This window comes from Pseudomyrmex gracilis, unplaced genomic scaffold, assembly GCF_002006095.1.
Source record: "Pseudomyrmex gracilis isolate BER0280 unplaced genomic scaffold, ASM200609v1 scaffold_156, whole genome shotgun sequence".
NCBI lineage: Eukaryota > Metazoa > Arthropoda > Insecta > Hymenoptera > Formicidae > Pseudomyrmex > Pseudomyrmex gracilis.
The window spans coordinates 245,324-257,323 of NW_018020740.1; the positions used below are offsets into that span (position 1 = coordinate 245,324).

General features: G+C 39.3%; 1 protein-coding gene across 1 annotated transcript in view; it reads left to right on the plus strand.

Annotated features, from left to right (window-relative positions):
* Window positions 1–11,117, plus strand: part of LOC109857373 (sodium channel protein para-like) — a 28,602-nt gene extending 17,485 nt beyond the window's left edge. The window contains exons 5-9 of the mRNA XM_020433600.1: window positions 1,198–1,230; window positions 6,439–6,594; window positions 7,120–7,325; window positions 8,938–9,066; window positions 11,009–11,117. Of these exons, the coding sequence (XP_020289189.1) occupies window positions 1,198–1,230; window positions 6,439–6,594; window positions 7,120–7,325; window positions 8,938–9,066; window positions 11,009–11,117 (633 nt within the window). The remainder of the gene's footprint in view (window positions 1–1,197; window positions 1,231–6,438; window positions 6,595–7,119; window positions 7,326–8,937; window positions 9,067–11,008) is intronic.
* The last annotated feature ends 883 nt before the right edge of the window (window positions 11,118–12,000 follow it).

The following is a 12,000-nucleotide window of genomic DNA, read 5'->3' on the forward strand; positions in this document are numbered from 1 at the left end:
AAAAAAAAAAAAAAAAAAAATACCGCTCGTATATATCGTGTGTGGCTCTCCCCGATTCGCACGCCCCTCTCGTGGCACTCGCGCTAATGAATAACTCGCGCGCGCTGCGAATGCCACGCGACGGTGCAGACGATGATTATCACCGGGGGAGGAGAGCGTGTTATTAATGTAAATCCAACAACGCGCGAACAAGTCCCACATATCCTTACAATTAGCGCTCCTTCTAATTTGCCACCGAGCCTAACGTAACAGCGCGCTGGTGAAAGGAGAGGATTTTTTTTTTATTTACTTATTTATTTATTTTTTTTTATTTTTATTTATCGAGATCTGTCACTTTTTATCCCGCGGACGCGCGCACTTCGCGTCTCCGGCATCGATCACTTGCGACACTTGAGTGTTGCTTTTGCGTCACCGGAAGAGGCGCAAATCCTCTCCTTTTATTGCCGCCTTGTATTATTCTCCAGCAATATGGAAAGGTCAAGGAGAAAACGAGAGAGAGAGAGAGAGAGAAAGAGAGAGAAAGAGAACGAGAGAGCGAGAGAGTGCGTGATCGAGACTGGATTATCATCGTGATGCATCTCAAGGAGGATCAAAAATTTATATACAGAATTAATAATTCCGGAGATATACTCACATTGCGACGCAAGTGACTTACTCTCGGTTGCGGAAATATCGTTCTCGCTAAACTATCGGAGTCTGTAAATCTCCATCGTGAAAAGTACCTCCGGATTTCCGAACAAAGAGCGATTTCTTCGACAGTTAATCCAGTCCTGATCAAGTTTGATGTGCTTGGAAACCCTCTTTTCCTTCGGCTCTGTACATTTCCCTGATCGTATACGTCTGTGTCGTGTAATATACTGTGTGTTTTTTTCTCCTCGTCCTTTCACCCCCTCCCCCGTCTCTCTCTCTCTCTCTCTGCGGTTAAGCTTTCTTTCTCTCTCTCTCTCTCTCTCTCTTTCTCTTTATCTTTTCTAAATCCACCCGACCTAGCTTCTTCTTTTCGAGAGCTGTAAATCGTTCTTTCATCTTTGTCGCGCCCGAACTCTTGTACATTCAGCATATAATCATCATTTTCTTCTTTATTTACCTTCAAATTCTTTTCGTTCGTCACCTTTTTTCCCTCCCTCCCTCCCCCACCCCCTTGTATTCTCTGTATCTCTGTGTGTAACGACTGTTTCTCCATTTCTTCAATTTCAGGAAGGTTTTGGACGGAAGAAAAAGAAAAAAGAAGTAAGACGTTACGTCACGCTAAGTAATATCGCTCTCTATCTCATCCGACTTACCTTACTTAAAAAACATTACACACACACACACACGTCACATTACGCCCGACATACACGCACACACAAATAAAAAAAAAAACAAAAAAAAAACAAAAACAGACATGCACACAGACATATGCTCATGAATTTTTCCTTCACTTCGGCATCATTTTTGGCTGATCGATTGACTTAGACACGCGTCGCTCACCGCTCGACGCCACACACCTGCTCACACCATTTCTTCTCTTCCGCAGGGATTGAAAACGGAAACAACGAAAAAAAAAAAAAACGAAACTCTCGAGAGAGAGATCTTTCGACGTTTCTCGACAACAGTTGCGAACAATTTTTCTCGTCTATCATTTTACAGCGAAATCAAAACTACCTACCTTCAATAATTAATCAAATTCTCGACAATTTATTTTGCGTGTATTGTCAGTATCGATTTTCTCGCAAATCGTGTTTCTATTAATTTTCTATTTATTCGATTTATTATTCAAATGCGTCTGTTCTCTCGGAAAAAAAATCTCTCATAAAATGTTTATCGTTTATTATTGCTGCCTTCGCGTGTTTTAAAGTAGAACGGGATGCGCAACGTGACGCACGATATAAAGCGAATTTTATTTCCGTCTCGAACTACAATAGCAATATTTTTTTTGCCAAATGGAATTGTTCGCAGCTCCGATTTTTTTTGTGGTTTAAATTTTTTTATTCTTCTCAAACGTCACACGCTCCGAGACGAGAAATCGGCTTTTAACACTGATAATTTTTAAACGGTTCTCGCTAAACGCGAGAAGTCGTTTCCAATCCCTGAGCCACGTCCGCGCGTGCCACGGTGTATATCGATTCCGTTATGTTATCATCTCAAGTCGATATATCGACCGAAATACTCATCCGTGTGCAAGTTTAATCCGAGGCATTGAATTCGAAACGTTCTGATTAATTAATTTAGAAACTATTCTTAGCGAAGGAGAGAGAACGCGCGCGCGCTATTGTATCTCTTTCAATGTCGCGAGCCTTCGTCGAAGTATCATTTTTATCGCGATGTTACATCGTGGCCGAAAAAAAAAAAAAAAAAAAAACACATCCGATGACACTTCGCACACGTACACGAACACAAACATACACGATACAAAGCGTGTTGCTTCTATATATATATATATATATATATATATACATTTTGTCCCTTGTTTGCTAACACACACACAATACACACTTTTCTTCGCAAGTGTCTTGACGTCTTACGATCGGAAGCGAGCTGCCGCTTTTGCTTGCTTACGTGAAAACGCGCGCGCGGCTTTTCTCCTCGAAGCATCTGCCAAGTCTTCCCGCGCGTTCTCCATCGTTTTGGAGCGCGTATAATATTCGCATGGGGGGAGTCAAGTGACCGAGATTCTTCTCTTGGTTCTCAAGAGCAAAACGGGAGAGTCGATAAACTAATAATATGTGTCAATCAACATCGGATAAAATTTGTTTTGCTGATGTTTTTTTTTACGAGTCAACGCAATTTTTGTCGCTTCAATTAATTCCGAGATTTCCGAGTTCAAAGGTGCAATGACTTTCGACTCGAAAGAGCGGCGCGCCATATTCGCTCTTGTTGAGGCAATAAACGCGAATTATAAACATAAGCGATTCCTAACGAGGAATATGAGTACGATCTTGAGAAGTTTGACCGTCGAACGCCCACGAAGTGGCGCGACACGTGAACACGCAGTGTGACGCACAGCGATATACAACATATCATCGCTCGTGTAATGCTATGCTTCGAGCGGGATAAGCCGCGAGAGAGATCGCCTGGTGAAGCTTACGTAGTTTTCGTGCGTATGTGAAACGCTTGGCCGCCGTTGTGTATAAAACTTACTTTCATATTCCTCTTTTCGTTTTGTTCGAACAAACTTAACGTGCACCGCATCAGCAGCTTCGAACGAGCGACGTGCGCGAGTCGCTGATAAGAGCCGCCCCGTGTTCTTCCGGAATCGCGTTATTGATTTATTATAGCAGAGTTACAGTCGCGACAATAGGAATTCACACAAACTCACGTTTTATCTCACAAAGAAGACCTCGGACAAGGCGACAAGGTCTTCGCGGCGCGCGCCACGCCTTTCCGGATGGGATTATTAGATTGTTAGATTATTAGTTTTAATATCAATTTAAAAAAAAAAAAAGAAATAAATAAATAAATAAATAAAACACCAGGTCCAAACTAGCCTTTCGAGCCTGCGCCTCTCGCGCACGCTATGCTTGTCACGTTTCCGTCCCGTGGTCGAATTCGAACGGGTCCGGACTTTCGATGATGCGAACCTTTGCAATTTTTCCAATCGAGAAAAGTCTCCCTTCGGGATTCGACGACGAGCGCGGATATAACCTGTTTTTTTTTTCTTCGATACACGCACGAGCACGCTCCGCAAGAAGTTTTTGCGCTGAGAGACCATTCAGAGAAACAAACACACTTGGCTTGTGGTGCAATTTAGACTTTAGTCATCTTAGATCGTAACACACTTGTTTTTTTTTTTCTTATTAAGGACACCCGCGCCTAAGAAAGAAATTTCGATTACGCGCGTAGTTCTTCTATACGGCAGGAAGAAGAACTACGCGGAGATAGAAGAATTTGTTGTCTCTACTTGAGACAACCGCGTCGTAGCCGGATCTTATATTTCCCTCTTGTTCACGCGAGAAATCCATTTCGGACGTTCCTTCACACGAGACGAGACACACTGCGACGAATAAGTTTTCGTTTTGTTTTTTTTTTTTTTATTTTATTTTATTTTAAAGCGACGTTAAGTTCTCGCATCCGTCGCGCGTAAATTTTATACGAGAGCGCGCTGCGGTGGAGAATGAACGACCCACGTTCGTTCTCGGCATAAATTCTACGGAACAGGGACAGCGTCTTATTGACCGAGACGTTTATTTGCTAAGCGTGCGCAATTTGTATCAATTTGCGCGCGACGTTACTACATTAGATGAAGACCTGCTAGATACACCTCCGTTGTGTACGGCAAAACGGAAAGACTATAGAGACTACATAGGGTAGTAGAGAAAGCCTATACTCTGTGTCTAGCGTTTAGGCGAACTTTAGCATCAGTCGAGTCACAAACATAGAAACGTAAAATAGGAAATAGCATTTTTATAATTGCGATCCAGATAATCGCGACCGCGGGAGAAGCCAAAGTCCAGGCTGGTCTGGACGTGTTTCCTCAGGTTCGTATGTTCACGACCCGCTTTTAGCACCGACTTATTTGCAGTACGAGCGATTTCCGAAAAAAAAAAAAAAAACAGTTTTGCTATTGACATGACCGGCAAGAAAACGTCCTTCGTGCATGGGCTATTTCTCAATGTACGTTCGGTTGTGTGTAATTATATAGAATTATGTAAAAAACCGCGTGTACAACCAAAACAATCTTCTGTATGATTGTACATGTAATTGTTACACAATAATTACACGGAAAAAAAATTTCGCCTGTTATATGGCCGGCAAGAAAACTGTGTTGTCTACTGGATTTTTTTAGTTTCGTCATTGGCTTAGCAATTTCTTCTTGCTGGCCGTATAGTAATTAATTTCTTGCTGTTCTAACAAATCTTTTTCCGTGCAGATATCTCGCGAATTTGCCCATCCGCGACGGACTGTTTTCTCGAAATTTTTTAAATTCTTCTTTAAACATTTTACCTTTATATTTGATTTTATATTGCGAAATAATTTACGAAATAATTTATGAAATAATAACAAGCTTGAATTTTTGCACAAATTTAACATAATTTAAGTAAGTGTTTTTTTTTCGCATCGCGAAATTAACATTTCCTGTGTTCGTTCAGGAAATCTGGCTCGAGAGAATTTTAATTACGCTCGCAATGATTGATCACACACACACGTTGATATTAACGCTTGTTTAAACACACACACAAGTTTTCGCTGCAACTTTCACAATCGGGAAGAGTTTTCGTTTTCGCGAAACGCACACGCCGATACAAAAACTCTTGTGACGCAATATATCGCACACACACCGGGGCTTATCTAAAAGCGGGTTATGAATAACTGGTGCACTCACACAAAGAAAAGTAACGAATAAATATTTCCAAAGAAGCTCGATTTGTTCGAATATTCATACGACGTCGTTGAATACTTTAAACGTTCGCGTTTTCGCTCTCTTCTGTGCGGAAGGTTAAGTTTATGTGTCTCTTTGCTATGTATATGCGTATCGACGCGCATTCGGAATGTATTTGCAAATATATTGTTTGTACGCATGTACAACTTCTTGTTTTTGTAAATAATACTTTTGTCAAAAACGCAAAATAAATTTCACAGATGAAAAAAAAAAAAAAAAAAGAATCGTAACAAAATCGCATTAAAGGGCGAAGCAGCAACAAGTCTGTTCTCTCTTAAAACAAAAATATAATAAAAATATAAAAAACAGCAACTTTGGTATGAAAACAACAATTATAGACAAAAAATGCGATAAATAAATTTCTTTCTACGAAAAATATTCACAAACTTTGATTAATTGCACACTTTTATTTGCGTAGAAAGGAGGGAGGAAATAATTTCTTGCGCTGTATACGAGTAGCGCAAAATCGGCGAAAATGTAGTCGGCAATAAATTTGCGCACACATCCTATGCATATACAAACACGTTATCGATGAAAATTCAAATGCGCATACATAACTCACACGTCTATTGTTCGTTTTAATTTACGATTCGAAGAAACCGATATTTTGGAAATATTTATACTATCGATTGCTCGATTATTTTTATATTTTTCGAATATAAAATGCGATATACGTGGGACGACGGGGTCTGATCCTGCATGCGCGTTTTTTTGATACAGAAATGATAAAATGCAAAAATGATTTTCGCGCAAAACTGAAAGCGCCACAAGGCCGAAGTCGATTTTGTTCCCCATACACGCCGATGTTATCCACGTATATCCTTGACATATTCGCTTCGCGATAAAAAAAAAAAAAAAAAAGAAAAAAAAAGGAATGTTACGTTACTCGAATAATTCTGGCTCTCTTGATAGAAATTTAAAGAATTATATAGTCTTTCAATTTAGTATTTGCAATATTCGTTCATTCGAAGATTCGCGAAAGTGCCGAGCAAAAAATACTGGCGAGAAACCGACACGCAGAATTAAAAAAAAAATTCGCGCGTATACGCGATGATCTTACGAGCGTTTTGTTCCCGCAGGTACGATATGACGACGAGGACGAGGACGAAGGTCCTCAGCCGGATCCAATGTTCGAGCAGGGAGCGCCGATCCCGGTCCGACTGCACAACGAATTCCCGCCCGAGTTGGCCTCCACACCTCTCGAGGATATTGATACCTTCTACCATAATCAAAGGGTACCTCAGCCATTGACGCACTAATTGGTTTAACTCTACCTCGAGGCAGCTCTGAGTCTCGCGCAAAATGCAGCGAATTATTAGAATTCTGGGTTCTGAACGAGCGCGGCGTTCGACCGCCTCCGCCGCCGCCGCCGCTGCTGCTGCAGTTATTTTCAAACTTTGACTCTCGTAACTTTCGTAATTGCTTCGTGTAACTCTTTTACAGCTGCCGACGATGAGGAGCTCGATATAAAAGCTCGTATATGTCTGTGCAAAAAAAGAGCCGTTTATAATTTAAAGCCCGCGGACGTACGAGAAGAGTTGGAAATTATTAAAATGAGAGAAAAAGAGAGAGAGAGAGAGAGAGAGAGAGAGAGAGAGAAAAAAGAGAGGAAACTTGATTTTTCGAGTCGCTCCCTCTCTCTCTCTTCTCTCTCTCTCTCTTTCCCTCTTTCTCTCGACTTTGTGTGTTAAAAAAAAATGTCCTTACTAATTCTTACAGATTGTCGCATTGTACAGAGAATCCTGTGCGTTTGTTCGCAGACCTTCGTCGTCATTAGCAAGGGAAAGGACATATTCAGGTTCTCGGCCACGGATGCGATGTGGTTGCTCGACCCGTTCAACCCAATACGACGCGTGGCCATTTACATATTGGTTCACCCGCTCTTTTCCCTCTTCATCATCACCACGATATTGGTTAACTGTATACTCATGATCATGCCCACCACGCCTACCGTCGAATCAACCGAGTGAGTATCTTTTCTCATCTTCATGTGACGGTTCGTGAAAATAAAAAAAAAAAAAAAGTAAAAAAAAAATAAAAATAATAAGAAACACGAAAACGAAATAGAAACTACACTCTTAACAAGCGGAATTCGATTTTTCTCGTGACCTCCCGATCACAATTCGAAACGAAAAGACACTCGAACGAATAATAATCGCAGTATGAATCGAATCGCAGGATGAATAATCTATGAGAAAAGTAACGTCGTTCCAAAATTAGCCGCAACGTTATTGATCACTTTTAACGTCGCGAATGGCCAAATATACAATCGCCTTTGTTTTTTTTTTTTTTCTGTTTTTTTTTTTATCCCCTCGAGATACACACACACACGAGAGAGAATTCTGCAGTGACTGGGGACGGGACACACTTAAGCTTGTTCTTAAGTGACACCGAATTTTTAACGTAGTTTTAGCGTGCCAAGAAGTGCCTAAGCTGGAGATGCGTTTTTATATCGTTGTCAGTTAATTTTTCTGGATTTTCTTTTCCTGAAGTCTCAAGAGAGACTTCTTTAGCTGCGATTTGTTTTAAACAAAAACAATCCGCTCCAGAGTTTAGAGAGTCTGCGTTGTAGTTCACTTCGCGTACTTTAACGTAATCTGGGAAAGAATCTCATCGAAGGCTTACGGCGACACATGTTACATGAAAGAATAGATATTTCAAGTAATTGTTCTATACGTGTTATAGCTCTAATATATGAGTAGAGACTGTGATAAATTGTGTTCCGTTGGTAAGTTACGTATTAGTCTCTTTAGAGGTAGCACACCGGGCAAAATCGCGCGAACGATTCACACGGGAAACGTGCAAGCGTCCAATTTCTGATTTTATTTATTTATTTATTTTTTTTTAATGAGAGATTTCTATCGATTTCTATATTATTTCTTGTTTTTTTTCTTTTTTTTGTAATCGATAAAGTCGACGAGTCGCGCACAGATTGCTCTGCAATGTGTGTGTCTTTTTTTTTCTTTTTTTACTAATTCATTATGTACACACACATCTCTTTTATTCCGAGCACTTCGTTCGCGTGCGCCTGATGCGAATATACTGTGGTAGTTTTTTTTATTAATTAATTAATATACATATATCAATGCGCAATAAAATAGATATGTTAGAAATTGTCGGAGATTGCGTCACCGAAATTTGTAGACTAATTATTATTATTATTATTATTACAACAGCGATTGCTGTTTAAAAAGGAAAAAAAGTTTCTTCGTTCGCATGTATTTTTCTCTTCAAATTTCAGAAATTCACATTTACAACTTAATTGTTAGATATGTACTCTAGGTACGATTTTTATATTAATAAAATAGCTGTTACATTGTTAGAAAGAGATATATGTGTAAAAATAATTGTGAACCTAACCGGATGGATTTGTTGTGTTGCAGTTGCGATCGCGCGTAAAAGTAGCGCGATTGTGCCGTAACACAACGTGTGTGAAAAATCCGTTATTCTCGCGAGAGACTCTAAACGCTCTATAAGAGCGATAAAAAAAAAAAAAAAACAAAACAAAACAAAAAAAATCAACGGACCTGAAAAACGCACCTTAAAAACGCTGAGCGTTGTGTGTTTGTTGTTTTCAGAGTGATATTTACGGGCATCTACACATTTGAGTCCGCCGTTAAGGTGATGGCGAGGGGTTTCATTCTGCAGCCTTTTACCTATCTTAGAGATGCATGGAATTGGCTCGACTTCGTAGTTATAGCTTTAGCGTGAGTAGTTAAAAACTTGTTCTTTAATAAAACCAAAACAAAAAAAAAGAGAGAGAAAAGCGAAAACGAAGCGTGTAAACCGAAAAAAAAAGTAAGCAAACGCGAGTTTATCACACGGTAGAGTATATATATATGTACATGGTGGATGTAAAGGAACGAAAAAAATTGTCATTATTTCGTCGTCGTTAAGTGTCATCGCGGAGAATTTCGCGAATCTCGTTTCCGCCGAGATTTTTTTGCAATCTCAAAAATTAAAACGCCAATCTGAGACCCGTTGAATCGGTTTTTCACTCTAGCGAAAATAACGGTAACGAGCGAAATTAATTAATAATCAGCCGTTGATGCGAAATTAACGTTGCGACGACGACAACAAATAAATGGTGAAATCATGACGATTTTGACGCTCGCACGACGAGGATACGTCGAGGCAAAAAGTCCACGCAAAAAAAAAAAGAAAAAAAAAAGAAAAAAAGAAAAAGAAAAACCGCAAAGAAAACAAAAGAGAAAACGTTAATTAGCACATCAAGATTAGATCGTTCCAGGTTATGACAGTAGACTTCTTCGCTAGATCTCGTTGAGTACGCTATAACGTAAGACTTATATATTCGTAGCATCGATTACGTATTATACTATTATATATCTTTACTCGATTTACTTACGTTTCACATCACGCCTCACAATTTTACACGTAGACACGCATATATATATACATTATGTGGGGTGTAATTACTCTAGGTTACTTAAATTAGTTTACCTATATAGATAGGGATTAGATTATATTATTTCTCTTTTTATATATACATATATATATATATATATACCTATATATATATAGTGACTTTAAAACAAAGAGTTCTTTACTTGCCATCGTAATACGTTGATTAGACATTAGTTTACTTTCTGCGTCGAGTCGATTAAGTCAGTTGACTAATTGTTGTAGTTTTTAGTACATATCTTATACATATATATATACATATATATATACATACATGTGTGTTGATATACACACATATATACATATATATATATATACATATATATATTCTTCTACTTCAGTAATATTGTTCATAGATGATCGATACGTGTACACGTTTTTTCTACTCGATAACCGAGTACTCGACTGCGCATCGTAACATCGCCGATCGTGTGCTACGAGATATTGTATATGACCTATACCGGCGATCCGCACCGTGTATCTCATATACGGAGAGAAATCGGTCTCATTTTTGCGCGAAATGTTTCTCTCTCTCTCTCTTTCTCTCTCTCTCTCTCTCTCTCTCTCTCTCGCTCTCTCTCGCTCTCTCTCTGTGATATTAGCAATATCGGAAAACAATCACAGATTTCACGTCCCACTTCGAAGGACCGAGATCACGCTCCGAGGTCGGAGCTATAGCGCGCCGTCGGTGAAATTATAATGCCGTACTACTTTCACTTCGAAACGAGAGAGAGAAGTTTCAACTGGAAACTTGAAAGAAAAAAAAAAAAAGAACCTCGTTTGTCTTTCCAGAGGAGAGAGAATGTGTTAACGCGACGAGTATTATGTCGCGTGACAAATATATCTGAGAAAAAAATTTTTAATACACTATGTAAACAAAAAATAACAAATCTGAAAAATCTTGTTCTCGTGGCAAGCGGAGCGCGGCGTGTTACGTTGAAGAATCGTGCATGCAGTAATAGCTACCTTTTTTTTTTTTTTATATTATATATATATATTATATACATACGATTACACACATTGCAGTTCGTGCAAACTCTCTAGGTAGGCCTTTTATTAGGAGAAAGTAGCGAGTTTTTTCGACCGTATGCGTAAATTTCTTTTTCATACCAATTTCTTCTCTCCCCCTCTGCCCCCCCCCCCCGATCTTTTTCTAACTCTCTTCTGTTTCTGTCTTTTTGTTTGTATCTGTCACTGTAATGTGTGTGATGTTCGGGTGTATTGCAGTTATGTGACGATGGGCATAGATCTAGGCAACCTTGCCGCTCTCAGGACATTTCGAGTCCTCCGAGCCTTGAAGACTGTCGCTATTGTACCAGGTATGCTTAGAGTATAGAAGTGGTTGTTTTGTAGAACGCAAAAATCTTAGTGGTTTTTTCTAGACGACACTACTACTACTACTACTACTATTTGCCGCGATCGTTGTACACGTCGTTTACGCACCATTACACGCCGACAACAGTTTCTTGTCTTATGTGTAACTGCAGCTTCCATCTGATCCTGCGCGTCTCATTCGTCCACCCGATGTTGTATGTTTCCAATGTGTTCGTCAACGGATGTCTCTCACTCTCTCTCTCTCTCTTTCTTTCTCTCTCTCTCTCTCTCTTGCGAGTTGGTTTTTTATTTTCTTTTACGTTTTCTCGTTCCATTCCTTCGTTTCGTCACCTTTTTGCATTTCTTCCAGTTGCGTATATAAATAGCTGTGAAAAATAAACACACAAACTGTCGAACACGATGCACAGATCTTTGGACGTGGGTGGTGACACAGCACACAGTTTGATGACGCATACATATCGTATCAGGCGATATCGAGAGAGAGAGAAAAGAAAATTACTTTTAATAATCGATGTGTGTATTTTAAATTTTTCGTTCCGTCCGCGTGAATTTATAAATCGCGCGCGTCATCAAATGTTGCCTCTCGTCCCGATTGTGATGTGATCAGCAAAACTTTCGCACGCGTCAATGTCTATAATTAAAATTCGTCAAATCGTCAATTATCATATACGTTTGAGATTACATTTTTTCCCTTTGTTTCCGAAATTTTCGCCCGGCAGAGTGTTTGTTTGTTTTTTTAGTTTTACTTTTTTTTCTTTTTTTTTTTTTTTTTTTTTTTTTTTTTTTTTTTTTTTTTTTTTTTTTTTTTTTTGTATTTCTCACATCTCTCACGCTTCCATCATCCATCTGCCTGCGCCTCTCAGTCGAACTGCCACTTTTGTTAC